Source organism: Salvelinus fontinalis, chromosome 2 (genome assembly GCF_029448725.1).
Source record: "Salvelinus fontinalis isolate EN_2023a chromosome 2, ASM2944872v1, whole genome shotgun sequence".
Lineage (NCBI taxonomy): Eukaryota > Metazoa > Chordata > Actinopteri > Salmoniformes > Salmonidae > Salvelinus > Salvelinus fontinalis.
In genome coordinates this window covers 83,220,401-83,246,108 of record NC_074666.1, presented here as the reverse complement: position 1 = coordinate 83,246,108, position 25,708 = coordinate 83,220,401, and the positions used below count along the sequence as shown (strand labels likewise).

The following is a 25,708-nucleotide window of genomic DNA, read 5'->3' as shown; positions in this document are numbered from 1 at the left end:
GGCAGCTACACACCTTTTTCTGCCTCCACCTCCTAGCACCTCTTCTCTGCTCTTTCTCTCTCTTTCTCTGGTCTCCGCCACTTCTTCTTCAGCAGTGAATAGCTCTCTCTTCCACCTCCTTTCTCTCCACATCTCTCTCTTACTCACTGTTCTGTTTCGATCGCTGTCTTTCTGACCTGCTCATACACTGAGTTCGTGGTCACCTATTGACTTTTTATTTCAGCACTGTTATATCTGGTTCAGAACGCTGTCATTTCTCCCATTTCTAGATCTCAGATCGGAGTCTGTCCTACTCTCTGCTTTTGATTGCCTTGTCTTTTATTGATTGCCTTTCTTATCATGCCTTTCTTGTCCTCCTTTATCTCTTTCCCCCGTTTTTTTCCTCTGTCCTCGTTTCTCTGTGTACATCTCCATTTTTTTCTTCCTCTTTCACTATTGTTCGATATTCTCTCTCTCTTTCTGTCATTCCCTGTCCTCTCTCTCTCTCTCTTTCTGTCATTCCCTGTTCTCTCTCTCTCTCTCTCTCTCTCTCTCTCTCTCTCTCTCTCTCTCTCTCTCTCTCTCTCTCTCTCTCTCTTTCTGTCATTCCCTGTCCTCTCTCTCTCTTTCTGTCATTCCCTGTCCTCTCTCTCTCCTTCTGTCATTCCCTGTCCTCTCTCTCTCCTTCTGTCATTCCCTGTCCTCTCTCTCTCTTTCTGTCATTCCCTGTCCTCTCTCTCTCTTTCTGTCATTCCCTGTCCTCTCTCTCTCTCTTTCTGTCATTCCCTGTCCTCTCTCTCTCTCTTTCTGTCATTCCCTGTCCTCTCTCTCTCTCTTTCTGTCATTCCCTGTCCTCTCTCTCTCTCTTTCTGTCATTCCCTGTCCTCTCTCTCTCTCTTTCTGTCATTCCCTGTCCTCTCTCTCTCTCTTTCTGTCATTCCCTGTACTCTCTCTCTCTCTCTCTACCCCGCCCCACCCCTCAGCTCATGTGGACATGTCCACGATGGCTTTTGACCTTGACCCCCTGGACCTGGATGCCGAGGAGCCCCCTGAGCCCCAGGGTGACCCTCGCTCCCCCAAGGGCATCGCAGGCAGCGTCACCTCCCCCCAGGGCCAAATCAACCGCCTGCCCTTCTTTAAGAAGGTAAAGCCCTCCAGGGGCCCCAGGCACGACGGCTGCTTCCCCTCCCCACCTCCCTTCAACCAAACCCCCCCCACTGCACGCAGCTATGGCCCAGTCCTAGGCTACAATAACCTTTGTCTGTCCCCACTAGCCCCTCCTACACCCCTCGTCTCTGACTTACTGCCCTAAACTGACCCACCGTTCCCGCCGCTAGCTAGCGCCTGTCTGACTCCCTAATTCCGATTGGCTCCTCTGTCTCTGGTCCCCATGGTAACGTGGAGTTATGTTTGCCTGTGCGTTTCTGCGCTGATCAACTGGGGGAGGGGTTGAGCCAAAGACGAACCGGAACATGTTCATACATTCACCGACGCAAAAGCAATGTATGAATATTCGTCCACGGTGCAACTCCAAACAATAAAAGTCATTATTGATCAGACTACAATGGGTGTGGTCTCCGCTGTACTATTGAACAGCTCCACGCCCAATTCCCAGCTAATCGTCACCTGTCAATAACAACACGTCCTCTGTCTTTTGTGCTTTTTGTCTCTTTTTTTTTTGTCCCTTTTGCGCTGTCTTCTCGCGGCGGTTGTGTACGGAATGATACTGTAGGTGGTCCAGCTAAACAGAAACAGAAGTCGGTGAGTCTGTGCTGAACTTTACTTCACCTTTACCTTCTGTTCTGTCTCGTCCTCCTCTTCCTCTCTGTCGTCACTCCATGTTCCTCAGTCTGCTCTCATGTCAGCTTATGCTAGAGAGAGTGGGAGGTGACTGGATTTGAACATTGCCTCATTTTTGTCACGTTTTTCACTTATTCCCCAAGAAGAAGATTTCCGTGTTGCAGTTGTCCCCAGGGATATTGTGTTCCCAAATGATCAATTAAGAAATGATGGAAAATTAGAAATTATAGGGAGGGAACTGTAGGAAGGGAAATGTTAGTTCCACCCTCCAAATGCAAGCAGGGCTTCCATTTGTCTCTGTCGTCAGAGCTGATTGGGTAAACACGGGCTGTCAGTATGCAGTCAGAGCTGATTGGGTAAACACGGGCTGTCAGTATGGAGTCAGAGCTGATTGGGTAAACACGGGCTGTCAGTGTGCAGGCGTGTCACGGGCCCCTGTCACACACTGTTCTGGTGAACGTTAATGCTCCCTGATGTGTTTTCATTCCCATTCTGGACGGCTGCTTTGAGTGACAGCCAGTAGCCTATCATCAGCCCGCCTCGCTATCCCTCCCTATCTCAGAGCTGTCAACACAGCTTTGATCCCACAGACACAGGAGACGATCCCATAGACACAGGAGACTGTGGAGACAGAGGCACGCTTTGTCCTCCAATAGCAAAAACACTTTCTATAGATTACGTGAAAGTTCATGTTATTCAGAAAAAGAGAGATTAATGGTGATACACAGTACACTTCCCTCAGCACTGCCCCTCTAGAGATGAGCACCATTTGGAAAAGTTCTTAAGTGTATTTTTTAGATGTAGTGAATCGTAATGAGGTGAAGTGCGTCCACTGCCTGGTTGTGGAGGTGTGGCTTTATGTAACGTAATGCAACTTAGTGGAGGAGAGCTCTTCAAGCCTCTATGCTACTGCTCTCAGTGCACTAAAGTGCTGCATGGAATACAGAAGAGAAGGCGTGCTGAGAACACAGAGAGCTGACACCGAATACACACTAGCACCCTACAGGTGTAGGATCTTAATTTGATCCCTTTTTGTTGCTGAGAATCTTGAAGCTCATTTGCATTTCCTGCAGCGTGATATACATAAATTTACTGAAAACCCACACTAACACACCGTTATATTAACAGTATTGCACTTTTCATGTACACTACTTTTGGCCAGCTAATAGCCTAACCATGGATCAACCAACGTTATGGACTAAACCTTCAAGACCTGTTGCTGCAGGATTATTTTGCTATGACAATATAGGTCAAATGAAGATCCTACATCTGTAATCTCCTAATGCCTTCCTATCTGTTAGTGGATAGACCATGGAACCTGTTCTCCTCTCACCTGTCATTCCAAAACAGGACGCATTCTATAACAGAACAGATGCTTATAGATGCGGTGTTGGGCAGGTGAATCATGCTCCTCATGATTCATATTGATGGAATGTTAATGTATGCATTTGTTTTACTTGTTAGAATATTGATTGACTGTGTGTGAGGGTTTTTCGTAAGAGTGCATGTCATCTTCAATGTGATTTGAGTGTTTGAAGTGTCTGAAATGTATTCTCTGTATGTTGGTTCAAAATTAGGTATCTTTCTGTAGGTTTAGTGTGTGCTTGTTGTCCATTTTCTCTGGGCCTAAAACCCCATTTTGGTTTGGTGTCTATCTGGCTTCTTTCTATACAGCAAGAGGGGTCTACCACACAGATACATACTAAGAGAGAGTAGGAGAGAGAGAGTTATCTTTGACTGGAACCACAGTCACGTAAGCCTTTGGCTGGACAAAAGCTCCTGAGACTTTTTAGATATCAATAATGGCTCTTACCATTCCCCATAGCTCATTCTGATCCAGTTGAATTATAGTTTATTTCATTTGCTATGACTGGGAGAGCAGACCTGAGACGTGGAAATGAGTGCTTTCTGTGAACATTTTGTGCCTTGGTCTTGGTGCTTTTATCCTCTCCAAGATAATAAATGGGCTCTGTCCGAAATGCTTTATGTACCATTCTGACTGTACAGAGAGAGGGAGAGTGTTGATATAATGTTGATTTATGTGTGTGTTTCTGTGGCAGTAGATTGTGCAGCTCCGTACGCGTGCGTACAAAGTGGCTGTAGATTGTGCGTCTGAGTATGCCTGAGCTCCGTTCGCGTGTGCGTCTGTTCCGACACAGTAGTTTATAGTGTCTCACCCCGCTCTTGGTGCTCTCCTGCCTGACTCAGATGGAGCATGTCCCCCCTTACGACGTGGTCCCCTCCATGAGACCCATCATTCTAGTGGGGCCGTCACTGAAGGGCTACGAGGTAAGGCTACTGTGTAGCTCAATCTCCCCGACTTTCTTCACGGTTTATGATATCGGTCGTATTCCACGCCTCAGTTGTTCTTCTTCTCCTCGTCTCCCACCAGGTGACTGACATGATGCAAAAGGCTCTCTTTGACTTTCTCAAGCACAAGTTTGAGGGCAGGTGAGTTTCAGGCCAGCCAGAGAACACGACTGAAATACTTACCATATTTAGTAAAGGTTGAATATGTCTTCAACTTAGTATTTAGTTAACCTGCTTTTAGACGTTTCCAGTTCTCAGCCCTGATTGGTTGACCGTGTTTCTTCCAGGATATCCATCACCCGGGTGACCGCAGACATCTCCCTTGCCAAGCGCTCGGTCCTCAACAACCCCAGTAAACACACCATCATCGAGCGCTCCAGCACCCGCTCCAGCCTGGGTAAGACAGGACCAGTAGGGCAAGACATCTTTGTACCTTCTTTGTACCAAGAAAACCATTGTTCACAATAAGTTCCAGGACTGGCTCTGTTCTGTGCCTTTCACACCCACGTGATACATTTCAAAAAGCTTTGTTAGTTCATGTTTCTTATCATCCGTTGGGCTATTGTGTTGTTACCTTTCACTATCAGTGTTGTCATATATCAATCTTAGCTGGTGTAAGTATTTGATCCGGCTGATGACCTGCCTGACTCTAAATGAAATACCAGTTTGTACTTGGACAATGACTGGTGTTTACCTGTCTCCGAGTATTGGGAGAAGGATATTTAAAAGTATTGTTTCTGTTGGTGATAGCTACCTGGTCAGCGAAAGGTCAGGGAATATTGGATGCTAGCATCTATTGATTACATACAGTAGGGAGCCTCATAGTCAATTGAATTAAATTACACAAATGTTTTTACTTAGGTCATCAATCAACTCCGTTTGGCATAGATAGTGTTCAATATCAGTGAGTAGGGCTAAGCACAGGACAGCAAGGTCCCTCTAGAGGAGAGGCTAGCTGAGCAGTGAGGGGCAGTGTAGCCTGTCCACAGGAACCTGTCCACCTGTCCACTGTCCCTCTCTGATCTGGCCTCTTCTCTTTCTCCATCCTGTCTTTTCCTACCCTCCACCCACCTGTCCCTCTCTTCCACCTTCCCTCCACTCGCTCTACGTCTCTCAGACGTGCTGGGTACGTATGCTCTCAACCCCACGAGGAAAACAACCAAGAGCTTTTTTCTCTGTTCTCCTCCCCTGTCTGTCTCACTACTCTCCTCATACACTCATACCTCATGCATCTGTCTGCCTGTCTGTTCCTCACACATGTTTGTGAAAGCCTGTTGCTTGCAGTAATAACAATTTGAACTACGGCTGGGAAAGAGTAGACTAATTACACAGCAGAATGAGTGCTCGGTGGGTCTGGTGGCTCTAGGCTGCTCAGCTGAGCAGCTGTCTGTCTGTCTGGGGTTCAGGGGAAATGTGATAGTGGGCCTGGGGGGGGGGGGGGGGGCAACTGTGATCAGGGAGGAGTGTACAGGGGAAGATGATACTCCCCCCTCCATCCCCCATTGCCTCCCACCCTGTGACCCAGAATCAGGGACCCTACTGTAAAGTAACATGTAACGTGTAAATAGAGGAAATTTGGAGGTTAATAAAAGCTAGGACAGTTTGTTAGGTTTTCATTATTTTAGGCAAAGTTCATTTCTCTAATCTCTCTGCGGAGCTTCTCGTCGCTGCCTTCCACCTGCAGGTTTAATTCCCTTTCTACTTCAGCCCTTCGGAGGGAGACCGTCTGAAGCCCGCAGCCCCTCTGCAGATTACCTGTCCCCTGTTTATGTAATTGTGGCTGGGGTTGCTGCCAGAAGCTCCACAGAGAGATAATGTAATTGTGGCTGGAACACTCCCCCCCCCTCCCCCCCCCCCCCCCCCCCCCCCCCCCCCCTCCCCCCCTCCAAAGAAAATGTACACACATCTGAGCATATGATAAATGGGGACAGGCAAGCGGTTAAAACCATACAGGCTATTCTAGGGTTTTGCTGAAGGAGAATAAGAGTGTACAAAGCCGAGAACATCCAAACCGACTAATACGTTTGCAATGCCCGATAGCTCTAACAGCGAATGCTATTACACTTCATCACTTTCAGATGACTTTATTCCTTGACATGTTCAGAACGGTATATCAGGTGCCACCACATGCGTCTCATTCTCACAAGCCTCCTTCCTTCCCGAGTTTGAGTCGATATCAAAAGTTGTGTTAGAGGCTATATTTACCAGTGCAAAACATCCGTCAGTGCTCGTTGGAATGTGGCAACCGAATGAGAATGCCCCCAATGTTCCATTTAGCGGTGTGTAAATGGAATATCTAATGCGATGGGTTCTGTTTCACATGCACCGAACCTCTTGCTCAAATGTTGACATGCATGATAGTGTTAACATGCCACGTTTGCATGTGCGTGTATGTATCCTGTTTATTTTGAAATGTTGTGTGTGTGTGAAATATGAGTTATCAAAGTGGCAGTAGTCACACGGATCTCCCGGTATACTCCAGAAGGGATTTAAATGTGGACAGAATTGAGGTTTGACAACCAATTCAATGTGTAAACTCTGTGTGTTCAGACACCTTCTACACCCTGTTACTTATTGCATTTCCATGTTGTTCTCTACCACATAGCGGAGGTGCAGAGTGAGATTGAGCGTATCTTTGAGCTGGCCCGCACCCTGCAGCTGGTTGCGCTAGACGCAGACACCATTAACCACCCCTCTCAGCTGGCTAAGACCTCCCTGGCTCCTATCATCGTCTACATCAAAATAGCCTCGCCTAAGGTACCCTCTGAGAGGAATGACTTTGTGGTCGATTGACTTCCTCTATCACGTCCTACTGAAATGGCATGTATGTGTGACTGAAATGTCTGTAGATGTGACATCTCTGTCAGTGACCAGCGGTATGTTGTTGCCTGTTTCCCTTCAGGTCCTCCAGAGGCTCATTAAATCCCGGGGGAAGTCCCAGGCCAAACACCTGAACGTACAGATGGTGGCAGCAGACAAGCTGGCCCAGTGCCCCCCTGTGAGTGTCTCTGTGGCCCTGGATTCTGTGGCCCGAACGGCACATGTTCTTACATGCTGTTTGCCCTGAACAAATTCATTCACAATGACCAGTCTGAACAATGGCATTGGTTTAACATTGAAATGAATGACGTTTTAGGTAGTTGGCTGAATCTCTGACGTTGACAGGTGAGACACTAACATGATGTCCCTCTGTGTTGTATGTAGGAGCTGTTTGACATCATCCTGGATGAGAACCAGCTGGAGGACGCCTGTGAGCATCTGGCTGACTACCTGGAGGCCTACTGGAAGGCCACCCACCCCCCCAGCAGTAACCCCCCCAACCCCCTCCTCAACCGCACCATGGCCACGGCCGCCCTGGCCGCCTCCCCAGAGCCCGTCTCCAACCTGCAGGTACAGGTGCTCACCTCCCTGCGCCGCAACCTGGAGTTCTGGCCCGGCCTGGATGGCCCCGGGGCCGAGCATGGGAAAGTGGCCGAGCACGCCCTCTAAAGGGCAGCTGTGGGGGACGGGGGACGGCTCAGGGGGAACGACACCCCCTTCCTAACCCAAACCCGGCTGCCTGCTCTCCAGATATATCTCCTCCCATCCTCCCTCTCTCCATCCCTCCCCCGTGACCTGAAAGAAGAAACCTAATCACATTGTTTAAACCACATCCTCATTCATAATACTGTATAGAGAAACACTACATACATGGAGAGATGGAAGGGGCTGTTAACTGGAGAGAGTATACTGGGTCCATCACATTGGATCTAACTCAATAGCACACACACACACACACACACACACACACACACACACACACACACACACACACACACACACACACACACACACACACACACACACACCAGAGTACTCAGAACAATATAGGCCCCACACATTACTGTGAAAGCCTTCTGCATTAGAAAACACCCACACACAAACGGAGAGCTTCATCCTCTTCGAGAAAACCTCTCTGCAAATGACACAGTATGTTAGAGCAACACACAGCAAAATTAGCCAAGGAGAGTTTATATGGGCAGGACATTGGATCCAGACCAAACCAGCACTGGCAAGGGTTTTCAGTGAGAATAACACACACACACAATCACATTGGAGTTGTGAAATGAATTGACGGGGGCAGTTATTGGATGAAATGAAAACCCTCCATCATCCGTCCATCAGTCAGAGAGGTACAGTACCTCTGTCTCTGGTCTGCTGCCTATTCCCTGTTCACTGTAATTGGTTGAGAAAATGGAGTTGTGTGCCCCTTACCCAACCTCGGGGCTCCCTGCCTGGCCTCCTTTCTTCAGCACTCCTTTATCGTCTGGGAAACGGTGTCCAGTTTACTTCCCTTCTCCGTGTTGCCATGGCACCGTCCCTGAAAAGGAGCGAATCATCTCGGCCGCTAGGCCAATGTGTGCCTTGTTGTTGTGGCATCATTTCTGGGTTTCTGATGTGTGTGGCGTGGCAGGGATGGGCTGTGTGTGTGTGAGAGAGCGTGCATATGCGTGCGCGCGCGTGTGTAAAGTGATGTGGGCCGTGACTAATAGGAATGTCCTAATTCATGAATTCACACAGGAAACTCTAACCAGCAGAAAAATGATAATCTGGGTCTCATCTCCAATCAGCCACTGGCTTCAGCCAAATACATACAGCATGACTCATGACTGTCATAGTCCAAGACCTTGTGAAAGTTGTTGTATATGGTACGGCTGGCTGTACATTGTCTTACGTCAGATAGTCGATTCCGCCTGCACTGATCTGTCTCGGTTGAGGGCCGAGCGTCGCGTACGAGTAACACAATCTGACAAAAGACAATGGCGGCTGTATAGATTCATTAGAATTCGTTCAGATGGAGGAGATTTTGTTCCGTTACTATTTTACTGTCAATGGGTGTGACTTAAGCTCGGCCTATTCAAAGTCATTAGCAAGGATCAGCCGAATGTTGGCTTGACCCAACTCTGAAGTGTCTTGTTAATTGTGCTGAGTTACACAGAACGTAAGACTTACTACTTAGGATGAGGAACATGCTTGTGAATGAAGAGATATCACAATTAGTTGAAACATCATTTTAGCTGCTGTGAAAAATCAGCCAGAAGAGGGCACTGTTGGTTTTGCAGCCAGGAGCTGAACGTGGTGTTTTGCTTGCCTAACGACTGCATGGCTGTTTCTCTTACAGATGATGAATGAACACATTTCTGTAGTCTATGGAAAAGAGTCTGCGTGCATGTATTAAATACAACAACAAAAAATGTCACTTTGACCAAGTAATTATTTACACGGTGTGTTTTAAGTACTGCATAAATATATTCATTGTTATACTGTAAACCTCTGTGTTGCATTGTGAACTGACTGACTGACATTACTGATATCCTGTTTGATCTAACTGCACACTAACCTGTCCTAGCCCTGTTGACTAACCCACTGCCTGGGCCTTGTTCTGTCTCACTGTGTCTCTGCATGGCGTGTGGTGTGGGCGGGGCTCGCTGCAGGGGCCGTACCTGGTGCACGGAGAACAGAAGCAGGAAGGGCCTCTGTCGGAGTGCGGTGGTAGCGGCAGTCTCCATGACTACCAGAGTGACCAGGGAGGGAAGCAGCAACCGCAGCAGCACCAGCAGCAGAAGCAGCAGACCTACCTACACTCCTCACGGGGCCAGCTACGGGCAGGGAGTGGGAGGGGCCTGTCCCGGCAGGACACCTTCGACTCTGAGACTCAGGGCAGTCGGGACTCGGCCTACACTGAAGCAGGGGACTCTTGCATGGACATTGAGACCGACCCCTACGAGGAGTCTGAGATGTACCGCGGGGTAGGGGGCGGGGGCAGCCGCCTCCACCTGGCCCAGCACCACGGCCGGCAGGCCTCCTGGGAAGACGAGGGGGCCGAGCCGGACCAGGAGAACCTCAACCACCCTCCCATGCCCTCCCACACCCAGCCTGGGCAACATGGTCGGGCCAAGCTAAGGGAGAGGTACTGCCAGGAACCCGGGGTCACCGGCGCCAACATGGGCCGCAACAAGAATCAGGAGGACTGGGGGAGGGACGTGTACATCCGCTGAACACACATCACAACGTATGGGCTAGGAGGCTGACGGACAGACTGGGGGAGGGAGGGAGGAAGTTCACGGTTAGGGCTAGGGGGTTAGCGGGGAGAGGAGGGTGGGTTTGAGGGCCATGCCAATCAGAGGCTCATGAATGAATCTGTTTACAACCCTATTAAAGAGGTACTTTTCTCATTGTTGAGTACACTGGAAGGAAAAAAACAACTGCCAGATGCCATCCACCTCATCCAGATATTTGAGCTATATTCAATTTATTTATCTTTTGAGAAAAAAAGCAGTTTGGTTGGTCTCTTTTTAGTTTATTTTGTTAGTACTACTGCATGAATACCATTGGAATCCTACTGAACTGACAGCACGAGGACAGTTATCATTATGATTACGAATTCATCATTGTGTGATCTGTATGGCTTAATCTCTGTAGTGTAGAATGTGAAGGCTGATAGAGCTGTAGTCTGTCATGTCCGTCCTCTGCAGTCTTAAACAGGGTTGTATGTCCCATGTACAGTACAGAGCATCAGGGTCTCTATCCCCACAGCTTCAGGCTCAGCTTCAGGATTCAGACACTTTCAGGATGGATCCTAAGCTTTTTGAGTCCCTTTGCTCCGATTCCTCATCACCCAGACCTTAAAAGCTATCTGGTGGAGAAGTTGCCAAAATGTCTTCAGAATAGTTTATTGAGATAATTGTTTTATTCGTTTGACGCTTACCTTAATGTTAAGAATAAAAGGGAACACCCCAAAGATACTACTTCTTCTTCCCTAACCGGCTTCAGCCATAGCATTTAAATAGAACTGTATGTGTCTGGTCTGGTTGTCCCCATCTGTTTCCTGCTATTTTAGGGATACTGTCTGTCTGTGGGTGATAGCTTTGCTCGTGTAGTATACATTGTCTTTTCGAATGTGGTACAGTTCATAAGCAGCACTACAGTAGTAGTCGCGTGAATGAAATGTCCTTCCTAATAGTCTCTCACACCCTCAGACTTGACTTCAAGAACTCCAATCACAAGTGCCGGAATGTTTCGCCAAGCCACGTCCACCATTGTCATGGTGGGATGTCTTATCTCTTGTCACACTCACTGTTTTCATATGTGTGTCTTTACTGTATGTGTCTTCTTGGCTACTACCCTGCACTGTAGCCCACCCTGTCGCTCCAGCCTCCAGCACGATGTCCACCACCATCTTGTTTTCTCTGCACCAGCTTTGTGTTGTCTACGTGTTACAGGGCACACTAACAGTTATGTAAGAGTTGTTTTGCGTGGTAAATCACCCCAAACGTTCAACCAAACAGCTAGCTTGTCTGAATGTCAGATGCCATGCACTTCTCTTCTTGATTTCTGACTGACTTTAGTGGTGTTTTTTTCCCCCTGTGGACATTTGCATTTTATAAGGTCCTCAGTTCTTTAGCGCTAGTGAGAAGAGTGTAAAGGGGGGTGGGGGATAGGTACAAAACATGGTCTTTACCTCAGTTAACTAAATGGAGGATCCACAAATGTCTTTGGTGGGCTCCTTCTGCCCACCCCTTCAGTCAAATAAATATTAAATAATAATTCGTAAATAATGTTTATTGTTGCGTTATCGCAATTGTTAAAAAGATGAAAGAACATGTATCATTGGTGCCTGATTGTAGCTACATTTTGCTTTCTGCCTTTCATTTTTAATCTGTGGATAAATTCGTATTTTAATTAAAATTTTAATCAGAAAAAAAATATGTTTTGGAATTTCATTGTGTCACTCCTTTGATCAAATCAAATTTTATTGGTCACATACACGTGGTTAGCAGATGTTAATGCGAGTGTGGCGAAATGCTTGTGCTTCTCGTTCCGACAGTGCAGTAATATCTAACGAGTAATCTAACAATTCCACAACAACTACCTAATGCACACAAATCGAAAGGGATGGAATAAGAATATATACATATAAATATATGGATGAGTGATGACCGAGCGGCATAGGCAAGATGCAATAGATGGTATAAGATACATTACTCATCCCATATGTATATACTGTAAGATATGTAAACATTAAAGTGGCATTATTTAAAGTGACTAGTGATCCATTTATTAAAGTGGCCAATGATTTAAGTCTATGTAGGCAGCAGCCAATCTGTGTTAGTGATGGCTGTTTAACAGTCTGATGGCTTGAGATAAGTGGTTTTTAAGTCTCTCTTTCCCAGCTTTGATGCAGGTACTGACCTCGCCTTCTGGATGATAACAGGGTGAACAGGCAGTGGCTCGGGTGGTTGTCCTTGATGATCTTTTTGGCCTTCCTGACATCGGGTGCTGTAGTTGTCCTGGAGGGCAGGTAGTTTGCCCCCGGTGATGCGTTGTGCAGACCGCACCACCCTCTGGAGAGCGGTTGAGGGCGGTGCAGTTGCTGTACCAGGTGGTGATACAGGCCAACCGGATGCTCTCAATTGTGCATCTGTAAAAGTTTGTGAAGGTTTTAGGTGACAAACCAAATTTCTTCAGCCTCCTGAGGTGGAAGAGGCACTGTTGCGCTTTCTTCAACACACTGTCTGTGTGGGTGGACCATTTCAGTGTGTCTGTAATGTGTACACCGAGGAACTTAAAACTTTTACCTTCTCCACTACTGTCTCGTCGATGTGGATAGGGGGTGCTCCGTTTGCTGTTTCATGGACTTCAGGAAACAGCAGAGGGAGCTGATAATCACTGATGATTATCAGAGACACACACTTGCACATCCTCCACACCTAGAGGGCTGTATGACTGAATACATTAGTTTGCCATTTAAATTAGCGATACTTTAATTTAAATGATCCCTCAATTCTTGCAATGCAAGTAACTTAAGTATATTGATGATTGAAGCCGTTGTCAAATAACAGAAAACCTCATCAGGTGCATGACGTAACAATACGCATAACAGCTGAAGCTTGTTGTAGTTCACCTTCTGTTACATAAACTATGGCTTAAAATTTGGTTTCTGTTTTTCTTGCGAAGGAAAAAAAGAAGAAAGCCTCTTAAGAACTTGTGGTTTTTGACTCATCTCTGGTTGAAAACACAACAGCCGCAGGGCTCAGCTCAGCGCGTGACGTGCCCTGGATTGTCATGCCTACACTGTGGAGGAAACTTTTAATTCCAGACATTTTAAAAAGAAGTAAGAACCATATAATGTTCTATGGGAGGAAGTAGTTAAGTAAATATCTAGACGTTTGGGTGTGGTGGTCCCTCTTCCTGAATCTGCGATCAGATGTTGGCTCGTTTTTCAGGCTTTCCCTAATGTCCACACCATGACCCAGAGTGACCCCTGACTGAGTCCTACCATTACAGGATTCTTGAGTGAATCCCATGTATATAAATAGAGGCCTGATCAGTGTTCGGATTAGGGTGGATGTCAGTGTTGGCGATATTCAGTAAGGATCCGGCTATGATATTCAGTAGGAGCACTGGGGCATACACTTCACAGAGTAACTAAGATATGAGTGTGGTAATACCGTTTTTAAAATATTTTAATGTGATTGAAATGGAAAAATGGAACAGCTAGTGATCCTGAAGTTACACGGAAAACCCCCTGCACTGCCGTAAAGATCCAGACTTCTAAGCAGAAGCCTCATGTTGTGGGACTATCACTTCTACCACCAGGACATTTTAACTTGGGAAAGTCAAGCCCTGAAGTTAATTCAAACACATTCTCATTCACAGGAATAGAAAGGGAATTCCAGGGAAATGTCACAGTCATTGTTTTACTTTTTGATACCATCAATAAATATCACCTGTAGAATTCCCCTGAAATGGTCAAAGTACACGGTACTTTACGGGGCAACTAAGATATTAGTGCAGAGTGCCGTTTTTAAAACAATTGATGGATATTCATGTGTTTGAAGGGGATCAGCTAGTGACCCTGTCCACTGGGCACAGACGTCAATTCAACGTCTCTTCGAAATTGGTTTAATGTAATTTCATTGAAATGACGTGGAAACAACGTTGATTCAACCAGTGTGTGCCCATGGGTGAGGTTTACATGCACAAACATTACACACTGCACTGTGGTGAAATAAAGATTCAGATTTCTTAGCGCCTAAGGTTGTGACACTATCCCACTTCTGCCATCATTGTAGACAATATTTCAAATTGGGAAAGTCATGCCCTGAAGTTTATGATAAACACAATCTCAATCACAGGAATAGAAAGGACATTCTAGGTGAATGTCACAGTCATTGTTTCACTTTTGGTTACTAAACATGTAGAATTCCCCTGCTTGAAATTATGCTTGAGGAACTATGAAGTAGTTCCGCGGCCATATGTGGGTGACGGCGTTGTCCTCCCATTGATCAGAGCTCTCATTTCATTCGTCACATTTGCGTCATGTTTTGCTACAGAAGCGTGGCCACGCCTGCTTTTAGCTGCTGAGGAATTCCTTTGCCCCGCCTTTTTCGGTGACTCGCTCCAATCATACCCCAAAATCTAGCTAGCTAAGTAAAAGAATGCATTGCCTATTTTGATCGCAGAATCAATTTGGTATCGATAGACAACCCAAGGGCACATATCTCGTTTTGTTTGTGTCGATAAACGTCAGAAAAATACCTTTCTAGGCTGTGCTACCTAATGTTTTCCAGGTAGTTGGCTTAATAGCCTCGATGCACAGCACAGGGTTAGTTATCAATACAGTTATTTAGCTAGCTAACGTTAGCTATCTTTGCTTGAAGTGTGGACTGCCTATTGTGTTAGCTAGCCAGCTACCGTTAACAGCTATCTGATTTGCTGTGTTTGAAATATTTTCATATTTCTTTGAGTTGTCTTCATTCTCATCGCCGGTGGATATGGGACTACTCTTTACCAAGCTGATGACTGTCTTCGGAGACAGAGGTAATCAGTTGTGTGCCTGGATACATCTAATTTACTGCTATTATTGTTGCTCCTAAGTAATCTCCACTCCGTGCCTGATAATTTCTGCTTGTTTGGTTTGATAACGTTAGCTGCTTTGTAGCAGAGTGTTGTTATGGACTCGATTCAAATTATGAGAACGTTTTCAATAAAGTTAGTGACATTTCAAAAAAATTGTTAATTTCGGTTTAGCCAAAATCGTAGCTAAATTTCTAACTACACTGGGCACCTTCCAATAACTGGTTAATTTATATCGGACACGAGCTAGTCCGTACTGGATGTTCTGTTCACTGTGTCAACGTTCTGCACACGTGTCCCGTGTAATTATCTGTTTTCTATGTAGCGGTAGTGATAGTGAATTGCATTAGTATTATGCAACCGAAAACATTTTGTCAATCAGTACTGTTTACCTCGTTGATGAGATGATGGCAGGTTAGAGGTCGTTGAGGGGTTGACTATCAGGGTCAAATGGCCCTTGTTTTACCTAGTAGTAACACTGCAAACAAACAGATGTTTTGACCCCTTTGGATAATAAAGATGTCTGCCCATGTTTTTCATATCTGGTATTTGAATCCATGGCTAGACCCTTCAAAGAGAGTCCATCAGTCAGATGTGTTATCGTGGTGATGATTGATTAGCTTTGGGGGTCACAGGTCTGTGAATGGCAATCCGTGTGTCTGTTATGTAGAGGTGTGTAAATCACTTTCCCTTTTCCTTCTCTCATAGAACACAAAGTGATCATAGTGGGCCTGGACAATGCTGGGAAGACTACTATCCTCTACCAATTGTGAGTGATATCAAAATAGATTTGTATAATTCATGATCACATAAGTCTCAGATGTATGCAAATGGTATTTATAATCACTTAGTCATAACAATCGCTCTGTCCTCTCAGCCTTACCAAAGAGGCGGTTCACACCTCCCCCACCATTGGCAGTAACGTCGAGGAGATCTCTGTACGCAAGACCCGCTTCCTGGTGTGGGACATCGGAGGCCAGGAAAGCCTGAGAGCCAGCTGGAACTCCTACTACTGCAACACAGAGGTACGGATCTGTTGGTGTGTGTGTGCCGCAGAATGTCTTTGTCGAGGAGCAGCATGTGTATTTTTTTATGTGACAAAGTGTGTACAGGTGTGTGTTTTGGTTTCTGGCCAGTTACAGCTGGAGTAGAAATAGAACCCTGGTGAAGGTGCTAATGCCTAAACACTTTTTTGCTTTAACTTCCCTTTCCCTCCGAGACTGTCTGAATAGCTACAGCTGGAGACAATATGTTTTTCAGCGCCAACGATTAGGCCAACACTGAGTTATTACACTTTAACCAGCAGCTGATTGTTGTTATCATTGATAAGGCATGGGAACACTATTACATCATCTGTTACAGAACTAACCATATCAGCCTGCTGTCCTGAGTATTCCTCTAACACTAGACTGTTACTGAAGTCATACTAAACGTTGATGAGATGAGAGCACTCCGAGCCAGGGGTACAGTTAAGTGAGTGAGTTGGTCCTCTTTGACCAGGGTATTCAGTTGTTTTGTCTCTCTTCAGATTGTGATTCTAGTTGTGGACAGCACAGACCGCGAGCGCCTAAATCTGAACAAAGATGAACTTCACCGCATGCTTGCACATGAGGTAACAACCACCTGGGCTTTTTGGAGGGATCATGGGAAGGGGGGAAGGAGGGTTAGCTCAACCTCACTGTTTTAAGATATTTTTTTTCTGAAGACCAGTTTCAAATGCAGGAAAGCACACTATTCATTCTTAACTTCCCTTTTCCTGTATATGACACACCAGAAATATTAGCCGATTGGAATTTCCTTATTTTATCAACAGGTGGATGAGTGAGGATTACTTTAAAGAATAAGGGCACTTTGTTTACTAGGTGGTTCACGTTCCATTGTCACTCACCTTATGTGTCTTTTTAAAGGTGCAATATACAGAAATCGTTCCGCCATTTCCTGGTTGCTAAAATTCTAATAGTTCACCTTATTTCAGTTTGTGACAAACAAGCAATCGATAGTGTAGAAAATTGTTATACCATCCAAACTGCTGTGAAATATCTTTTTGATAACCAAAAATATTATATTTGAAGCTGGTGTAAAGAATTTCTTCTTAGACTTGCTTTCAATGAGAATGACAGATCTATAACTCACATTTCTATGTGAATTTGATCAGGTGGCCCAAATAGTGACATATTGCAGCTTTAACATGTTGACTTGTGAGCTGTGTTTATGCTCTCAATATGACTCATATCACCATTACAGAGCAAACAAACTGATTGCAAAACCATGATGGGTTGTTTCAACATTTCCCCTGTGTGAATCAGTGCATTGACAGCTGAGCTGTTCAGTTTCTGTTCTGCTGACGCTGCTATTTTCTATTATCTGAGATGTCGCAGCGGAGAGATTCTGTAGATTTCCACAGGAAACGCTCAGACGTGTAAATATGTTGAATATAAAAACGAGAATTGTGCCTCTCCTGTCTGACTGGTGTGTAGGACCTACAGAATGTAACCCTGCCTTTCTCTCCTGTCCGGTCTGACTGGTGTGTAGGACCTACAGAATGTAACCCTGCCTATCTCTCCTGTCCTGTCTGACTGGTGTGTAGGACCTACAGAACGTAACCCTGCCTTTCTCTCCTGTCCTGTCTGACTGGTGTGTAGGACCTACAGAATGTAACCCTGCCTATCTCTCCTGTCCTGTCTGACTGGTGTGTAGGACCTACAGAACGTAACCCTGCCTTTCTCTCCTGTCCTGTCTGACTGGTGTGTAGGACCTACAGAATGTAACCCTCCCTATCTCTCCTGTCCTGTCTGACTGGTGTGTAGGACCTACAGAATGTAACCCTGCCTTTCTCGCCTGTCCTGTCCTGTCTGACTGGTGTGTAGGACCTACAGAATGTAACCCTGCCTTTCTCTCCTGTCCTGTCTGACTGGTGTGTAGGACCTACAGAATGCTGCGATTCTAGTTCTGGCCAACAAGCAGGACATGAAGGACTCTATGACAGTGGCAGAGATCTCCCAGTGCCTCACCCTAAGCTCTATCACAGCCCACTCCTGGCATGTACAGGCCTGCTGTGCCCTCACAGGGGAGGGGTGAGTACACTGCATAACTACAGACACGCCTGGGCCTCCTCCGTGTGTGTGTGTGTTATAACATTCCCATAAATAACCTAAAGTCACTCAAACACAGTTTAATTTTCAAAACCATTTCCATCTCTTTCTCCTAACCTCCAGACTACCTGCCAGTCTGGACTGGATGAGGTCTCGTGTCCTGGCCAGTTAGAACTCCTTCCGTGGGTTCATCTCCTTCCGTGGGCTCATCCAATTGGAACCAGGACAGCTATCCTTTGACCCAACAAACACAACCTCTGACGTCACAGCCAAAGCCACAGTGCCCAGATCAGGATCTCCACTATCTGTAGTGACACTGCCCCTCTGAGCCCCAGGGGTGGCCCCAGTCTTGCCCTGTCACCCTCATGCCTTACCCAGCCCTTAGTGTGTATGTCAGGGCTGATCAGAGTCCAGGTCTGCCTCGGGATAGAGGAGGCCTGGAGGAACCTGGCAGAACCTCAACTAGATATGCCAGGGTGTGCATATGCGTAAGCATCTATCTGTGGTGTGTGTGAGACTCCGTTCTAGAGGTCCACCATGTTTACATAAGAATCGTTACCTGTCAGACCTGACTCCATAAGGATGGCACAGTATGCCCCACATAAGCTGAAAAGGTACCTATCACAGTATTTAAGCCTCCTGTCCTCATGAACTCCACAGAGGTAGAATGGGAGGTTGCATTGGATTTCTTTAACATACAGATTTGTACCTCTGACTTGAGGAAAACCACAGTACAACAGGTTAAGAGGCCAGACCTAATGGGGATCAAGCTGGTGCTCAGCCTTCTGAGCTATCAATGCACAAATTACTTGAAGTATTTATATCAAAGAAAGAAGGGGGTTGCTTGACAGTGAAAAACGGTAGCATGCTTTCTGTAAAAAGCAAGATGACAAACAAGTATTGTCTGATTTTAAAACAGGTTAATCATGTATTTTTATACATATACAGTGGCTATGTATTTTACGGTACAAAATATTTTTTGTACAAATAAATGTTATTGTTGTTAAACTGGTGACTGGGCTGCCTTCTCTGTAGTAGGGGAATTACACATGGAACAATTTGGGAACGCCTGAACCAATGATTTATATACTGAACAAAAATCTAAGCGCCACATGCAACAATTTCAAAGGTTTTACTGAGTTACACTTCATAGAAGGAAATCAGTCAATTGAAATAAATGTATTAGGATTTTGCATGACTGGGCAGGGGTGCAGGGATGGGAGGGCATAGGCCCACCCACTTGGGAGCCAGGCCCAGTCAATCAGAATTAGTTTTTTTTTACAGTAAGAAATATTCCTCAGTACCCCTCCCTTCTTGGACGATCCCACAGGTGAAGAAGCCGGTTGTAGAGGTCCTGGACTGGCGTGGTTACACGTGGTCTGCAGTTGTTAGGCCGGTTGGATGTACTGCCATATTCTCTAAAATGACGTTGAAGGCGGCTAATGGTAGAGAAATGAACATTCAATTATCTGGCAACAGGTCTGTTGGAAATTCCTGCAGTCAGCATGTCAATTGCACACTCCCTCAACTTGAGACGTTTGTGGCATTGTGTTATGTAGCAAAACTGCACATTTTAGAGTGGCCTTTTAGCACAAGGTGCACCTGTGTACTGATTGATCTGTTTAATCAGCTTCTTGACATGCCACACCTGTCAAGTGGATGGATTATCTTGGAAAATGAGAAATGCTCACTAACAGGGATGTAAACAAATTTGTGAACTACATTTGAGAGAAATAAGCTTTTTGTGCATATGGAACATTCCTGTGATCTTTTATTTCAGCTCATGAAAAAACTGGGACCAACACTTTACATGTTGTGTTTGTATTTTTGTACCAATGTCTTGCTCCCATGCAGATTTTGTATTTGCCAAGGAAGGCAGATTAATGTTCTGTATTATGTCGTATAATCTGGAGATTGTGCCCTTCAGATACGGGTAAAGATCTAAACACTTCTCGACTGTACACTTAGTAGGCTCGAGTGGAAATGAAAGGAAATGTGTTTTAGCAAAACTGCGAGTTTGCCGGGCCGGTATCTAAAAAAGTGGATATTGGGAATATTATGGTCAACCCTCAGAGTATAGAATGAGACGAATGTGTTATCAACAAATAGGTCACAAAAAAACACCAGACCGTTCTGATGCCAGAACTGGAATGTCGTGTCAATCTGTGACACTGTGAAGAGATGATTAGATGTTAATAGAGAGAAACCGCTTGCTTGTTTAAGGCTAAAGTGATTTCGGAATTGGGACCAGATTTGAATATAACTCACATTTCTATGTGCATTTGGTGGGGTTGCCGAGGTGCCTTATTGCTATTGTAAACGGGTTACTAACGTAATTGTAGCTGTAAAAATAAATGTTTTGTCATACCAGTTGTATATGGGCTGTAAACTGGGTGGTTCGAGCCCTGAATGCCGATTGGCTGGCCAATATACCACGGCTAAGGGCTGTTCTTACGCAACGCGGAGTGTCAGGACACAGCCCTTTTAGCCGTGGTATATTGGCCATGTACCACAAACCCCCGAGGTGCCTTATTACGAATATTAACTGGTTACCAACGTAATCAGAGCAGTAAAAATAAATGTTTTCTCATGACTGTGGTATACGGTCTGATATACCACGGTTGTCAGTCAATCAGTAATCCAAGGTTTATATTCCGAACGGTTTTTAACAGCTACACTACACTTTATTTACTAGTCTAGATAACACCAGCCCCTCCACAGCTCGCGCATTAGCGGGTTCAAAATAGGGGACATCCGGATTTGAACCGGAGACCTCTTGATCTGCAGTCAAATGCTCTACCACTGAGCTATACCCCCACTGTACCTCAGCAGCAAAATAAAAGCTAATTATCCTAAGGATGTCAATTCTGTTCATATATTAGAAAAACATTATTTTATGCGGTACAGTTTTTATTTTCTGTTTAAAAAATGTATTTCACGGGTTATCGACGTTTTTCAAGGCGTGTTCGTCTGTTAGGGGAGCGCACATTTTGCATCGTTTCCTCCACTAGGAGGAGACAAATACATGTGTCTCTTGGGTGCTTTCAGTACTGTACAGTACACGGTATTTTATATATGCTATCAAGGGAGAAATGAATGTTAGTGTTTCTTTGTATTTTTTTGTTAGTAACAACATCAGTCGGCTCCCATGCATGCCCAATGATATATATTTATTTTTTTATGAACATGCATGCACCCTAAACACATTAGATAAAAAGATCGGTTTGGTCACAGTAGTAAACCTCAGATAGTAAAACTCTAGTTCTGTCGTGCATTTCATTCGTGCATTTGCCATAAAACAACAACAACAACAATAACCACTCACATCACACATGTCGACCAGTTTAAGTTTTATGGTGTGTATAGGGCAGGAATCAGGGGCGAAAATCTGAGATCAACCTTGGAGGGGACAATTACATTAAATTTTCTCAAGAGCAATTCCTGAGGGGGACACCAAAAGTAGTGCTGTAACACATAGCATACGTTGTTAAATGTATATTGAGGAACCATAATTCCTACAACTGGATAATTGATAGGTACAGTAGTTAACTGAAGGGTTTTCCCAACTTGTTCAAATGTTTAAATCATTATAATTCTACTATTATAATAGTTATAGCAGTGCTCCTTACCAGTCCAGTATGTATGCAGGTATTCGTACTTACAACCAGCAATATCAAGAAAGGTCAGTAGGTGACAATGGTACTGTACACTGTATGGGTGTAGTTTTCATAAATACAATGAACATGGTGTGATCACATCTAAAAGAATCTCCATTGAGAACCATCACAAAGTTGGTCTCCGTATTGAATTGACCTTTTAATTGGACTTTTTCTGATACATTTATATAGTCATTAAATATGTCCACCTGGCCTGAGTCTACAATATCTTTGCAAGAACAAAAAGCTTAAAATAAGTAGTTCTAAAAGCAAAATAACTACTTCAATGAAAAACCCAAATAAATCAAACAAAATATACTTCAGTGTCTCAACTCAGCCAGTGTCTCAACTCAGCCAGTGTCTCAACTCAGCCAGTGTCTCAACTCAGCCAGTGTCTCAACTCAGCCAGTGTCTCAACTCAGCCAGTGTCTCAACTCAGCCAGTGTCTCAACTCAGCCAGTGTCTCAACTCAGCCAGTGTCTCAACTCAGCCAGTGTCTCAACTCAGCCAGTGTCTCAACTCAGCCAGTGTCTCAACTCAGCCAGTGTCTCAACTCAGCCAGTGTCTCAACTCAGCCAGTGTCTCAACTCAGCCAGTGTCTCAACTCAGCCAGTGTCTCAACTCAGCCAGTGTCTCAACTCAGCCAGTGTCTCAACTCAGCCAGTGTCTCAACTCAGCCAGTGTCTCAACTCAGCCAGTGTCTCAACTCAGCCAGTGTCTCAACTCAGCCAGTGTCTCAACTCAGCCAGTGTCTCAACTCAGCCAGTGTCTCAACTCTTCAAACAGCAGCTATGGACAAGTATGTCGCACAAAGTAGGCCATTTTAAATAAAATAACATGAAATAAATCATTTGTAAGTGTCCTGAAAACTACTAAACAAAAGAACAAATATCAATTACACCAGGGGTTCTCAAACAGGGGTCCATGGACTAATTGCAAGGGGTCCGTGAAATAAAAAAGTGTAATGAATGTAGTCAGTACCACAAGGTTTCCAGTAAGTTTACATATAATATAGAGGGGGTGGAGGTCCCTGAGGACTGCTCAAAACCTTGCCTGCCTTGCCTCAAAATATGCAGGGGTTCCAGTACCCCAAAAAGGTTGAGAACCACTGCTATACACACTACTGAACAAAAGAACCGAGCATATGTTTGCGGGTTTCCTCAACAACACATCCGTTGGCACTTTCGCAATGCCCTCGCCTGTTGTCTCCGACACCCTGTACAGCCCAATAAACTCCTTGTGAGGGACATGGTCATGGTCAACATAACGCAGACAGACATTCTCCTGTTCAGCACCAGAGACATCTTGAGTACCATCAACAATTAATGAAAATTGTACAATCGGAAGAGACCTAATCTCAGCTGCAATGCCTCGAATGACTATTGGCCATGATGTTCAGAATTTCATTCTGTGCTTTGAGGCCTGTGTACATTGTGGTACGCTCTGTTAACCACTTCAGTAAAATGGGATCATCCTCTTCTGCCCTAAGTTTCAAAATCTGGTATAAATTCCCACTGTCATCCGTGTGGCCTCTAAAGGCTTGTCCCTGTCTTACTACATGCCGCACCGAACTAACAATTTTCATCAAGCAATGCCTTGCGTCATCCAGCTGTTTAACCCACGCGCTGGACATAACTGGACACTGATTGGATTTAGCTGGTGTGCTGTTACAATTACAAAGTGGCGGTGGGTTTGGCAATTTTGATGTGCTGTGAATTTTTCAATGCCTTTTCTCCAGTTCCTAAATCCTGCACTAATGAAGGCAGCATCAGCTCTTTGGCCAAAAGATGGCTGGCTTGAAAACCCTTGGCTACAGTGAAAACACAACACTCCTTTTATTGATGGATTATAATGTAGCCAGGGGAAATCGCGAAACCATCTCTCTTGAAACGTCAACACTCTGTTGGCAAGAGTTTGCGGTTCTATAAATTGTGGGTGTGGCTGATATGGTTTTGTGCCATCACTGTGGTAACTGGACAATGCTGTGCCACTGTCCCCTATACTGGTGCTGCTGGCAACAAGGGTGACACTTGGTCCTGCCGTGGCTGTGACACTGTCCTCTGAAGTCTCTCTTCCTGGCTCTTTCCCTTTCACCCCCCTAACTGACTCAGCCTGTCTCCTAGAAAATAAATAAGGTGTTTGCCGTACTCCTAACTACCGGTACCCAAAACTACACAATTAATCACAACAGCAATACCATTGCCGTAAACAAATCTTAGTTTAGTCACCAGTTTAAGTTGAGAGTGGGGGTATCCATTACATTTTCCAATTATGTCCCTATTTTACAAGTCAAAAAAATTGAGAACCTTTCATAATGTTGCCAAACAAAGACTCAACAAACTTACCTGAGACTCCCTGTCTCTGCCAGTCTGTCCCTGCATATCTGTCCCCAGCTCTGCTGTCTGTGTGCCATCTGTTGCCTGCTCTGCCTAATGACATCATTGTGAAACATTACCATTAGCATTTCACTTCTTTCTTATGAACATTTTATCAACTAGTCTTTGAGATATTAGGATACTAGAGTTCTTACTATGCGTTTTGGTGTATCACAGGGACGTCGAAGCACTACAGCTGCATGCTGATCTTGGAATAAACTGACGATAGCAAAGATTCCATCTTTGACGACGCCACATAAATGGAATAGGTACTAGCTAGCTTGATAGTTAATGTTTGCTTTAGTTTGCGCGCTAGCTCTGCAAATTCAACTAGTGTGTGAACCCTGCCAACATAAAAATAAATAAATAACATTGCTATGGACGTGCTATGGATTGACTGGATTAACCTCACGTCAGTTACGTACATGTCCCTTTCGGACAGTAGATACGAACCCTCTATTACCTTGCCAGCTAAAGAACTGGCAGTGGATCAAACCATTGTGAGGCAAAGGGCGGGGGGGGTCGCAATCTTTTGAAATTTAAATGCGCTATTAAGTGTCTATAATCAGCACAAGTGCTTTCATTGCGTATTATTAATATTATTGAAATTACATAGTTATGTTTACAGTGATATATTGGGGGGACAAATCATATTTTTCCCAAGATGGGGGGTCGTGTCCCCCCCGTCCCCCCTGGGATTTCCGCCTATGGCAGGAATTGATAATGAGACAATTAAGGGTGCAGAATGTTGTTAAAACCGTGACCACGAAAACCAAAAAGCGTGCGAAAAGGCCTGTTATTACATCCCAGCCACTTGAAATGACATTGAGGTTTATTTGCATCACAACACGGAGATTGCATTCCTCCGCATTTCAAAAGTAAATCTGGTGGTGATAGAAACGTGTAAATGACTAGAGAGCGACTCTGACTTCAGGAATACAATAGGCCTGCAATACAATGAATGACCTTCCATCGGGCATGTCTGCTACACTTCCCCAACAAGGGATTTGAAGGAATGGGTACCATTTTAACAGCTAGTTTCTCCTAAGTGAAAGATAATCCCATGGGTTATAGCATGTACAATAAATATAGACCTAATAGTATGACGGCAACAATGTCTGACAGTAATAAACCTAACCATTTTACTGTAACAGTTATGATCAGGTAATATGTTCTACCAGCTGATACTATGAGCTCCAAATACTTTTACTTTTACTTAAGTAGTATTTTACTGGGTGACTTTCACTTTTACTTGAGTCATTTTCTATTAAGGTATTTTTACTCTAGGATGACAATTGAGTACTTTTTCCACCACTGAGAACCAACATTGTTCCTTTCAGATTTAAGAGCGGTATGGGGAAAGAACCCTTTTTGGAATTGTTGGGTTTCTGACATTATTTGGAATAGTCATCCAAAGAACTTGAAATTCATAACCTCCATGGTCCATATCAAGTTTTCTCACTTAAAATGGCTAAATAGTAGCATGTCTCAAAGGGGGCCGTAAGACTACATTATGTGGGTGAGAAGAAAATGCTGCCATCTACTGGACAGGTTGTGGTACTACTAAAAAAGCATCACAATGGAAGTAAACTTTCGA

The 25,708-nt window shown here is 44.8% G+C and overlaps 2 protein-coding genes and 1 non-coding gene across 7 annotated transcripts in view; 2 read left to right on the top strand and 1 right to left on the bottom strand.

Moving 5' to 3' along the window:
* The window catches only part of LOC129829201 (voltage-dependent L-type calcium channel subunit beta-1-like), a 35,121-nt gene extending 23,286 nt beyond the window's left edge, over positions 1–11,835 (top strand). For 2 of the 3 annotated variants that reach the window (XM_055890828.1, XM_055890849.1), the window contains 8 exons: positions 963–1,123; positions 3,988–4,068; positions 4,172–4,230; positions 4,377–4,486; positions 6,695–6,846; positions 6,992–7,087; positions 7,294–7,479; positions 9,564–11,835. In XM_055890828.1, the coding sequence (XP_055746803.1) occupies positions 963–1,123; positions 3,988–4,068; positions 4,172–4,230; positions 4,377–4,486; positions 6,695–6,846; positions 6,992–7,087; positions 7,294–7,479; positions 9,564–10,127 (1,409 nt within the window). In that variant the 3' untranslated portion in view covers positions 10,128–11,835. Of the gene's footprint in view, positions 1–962; positions 1,124–1,711; positions 1,741–3,987; positions 4,069–4,171; positions 4,231–4,376; positions 4,487–6,694; positions 6,847–6,991; positions 7,088–7,293; positions 7,480–9,563 lie in introns of all 3 variants that reach the window. The other variant, XM_055890839.1, reaches the window with a different exon arrangement.
* Positions 11,836–14,511: 2,676 nt separating this feature from the next.
* LOC129829187 (ADP-ribosylation factor-like protein 5B) lies at positions 14,512–19,889 on the top strand. 3 transcript variants are annotated; one of them, XM_055890798.1, is made up of 6 exons: positions 14,516–14,952; positions 15,697–15,757; positions 15,866–16,013; positions 16,517–16,600; positions 17,911–18,062; positions 18,204–19,889. In XM_055890798.1, the coding sequence occupies exons 1-6, from the start codon at positions 14,907–14,909 to the stop codon at positions 18,250–18,252; spliced, it is 540 nt and encodes a 179-aa protein (XP_055746773.1). In that variant the 5' UTR covers positions 14,516–14,906; the 3' UTR covers positions 18,253–19,889. The 3 variants fall into 3 exon arrangements, with proteins under 3 accessions (XP_055746788.1, XP_055746780.1, XP_055746773.1); XM_055890813.1 differs by lacking the exon at positions 18,204–19,889 and having other exon boundaries at positions 14,512–14,952; positions 17,466–18,004; XM_055890805.1 differs by lacking the exon at positions 16,517–16,600 and having other exon boundaries at positions 14,514–14,952.
* A 936-nt stretch (positions 19,890–20,825) lies between these two features.
* trnac-gca (transfer RNA cysteine (anticodon GCA)) lies at positions 20,826–20,897 on the bottom strand. Its single transcript has one exon. It is a non-coding gene; the product is annotated as a tRNA-Cys (tRNA).
* Between the last annotated feature and the right edge of the window lie 4,811 nt (positions 20,898–25,708).

Excerpts from the sequence above, each read along its gene's own strand:
- LOC129829187 (XM_055890798.1), top strand. The coding sequence starts at position 14,907 with ATGGGACTACTCTTTACCAAGCTGATGACTGTCTTCGGAGACAGAG. Across the intron at positions 14,953-15,696 it reads GACTGTCTTCGGAGACAGAG|AACACAAAGTGATCATAGTG; the intron begins GTAATCAGTTGT and ends CTTCTCTCATAG. Across the intron at positions 18,063-18,203 it reads TGTGCCCTCACAGGGGAGGG|ACTACCTGCCAGTCTGGACT; the intron begins GTGAGTACACTG and ends CCTAACCTCCAG.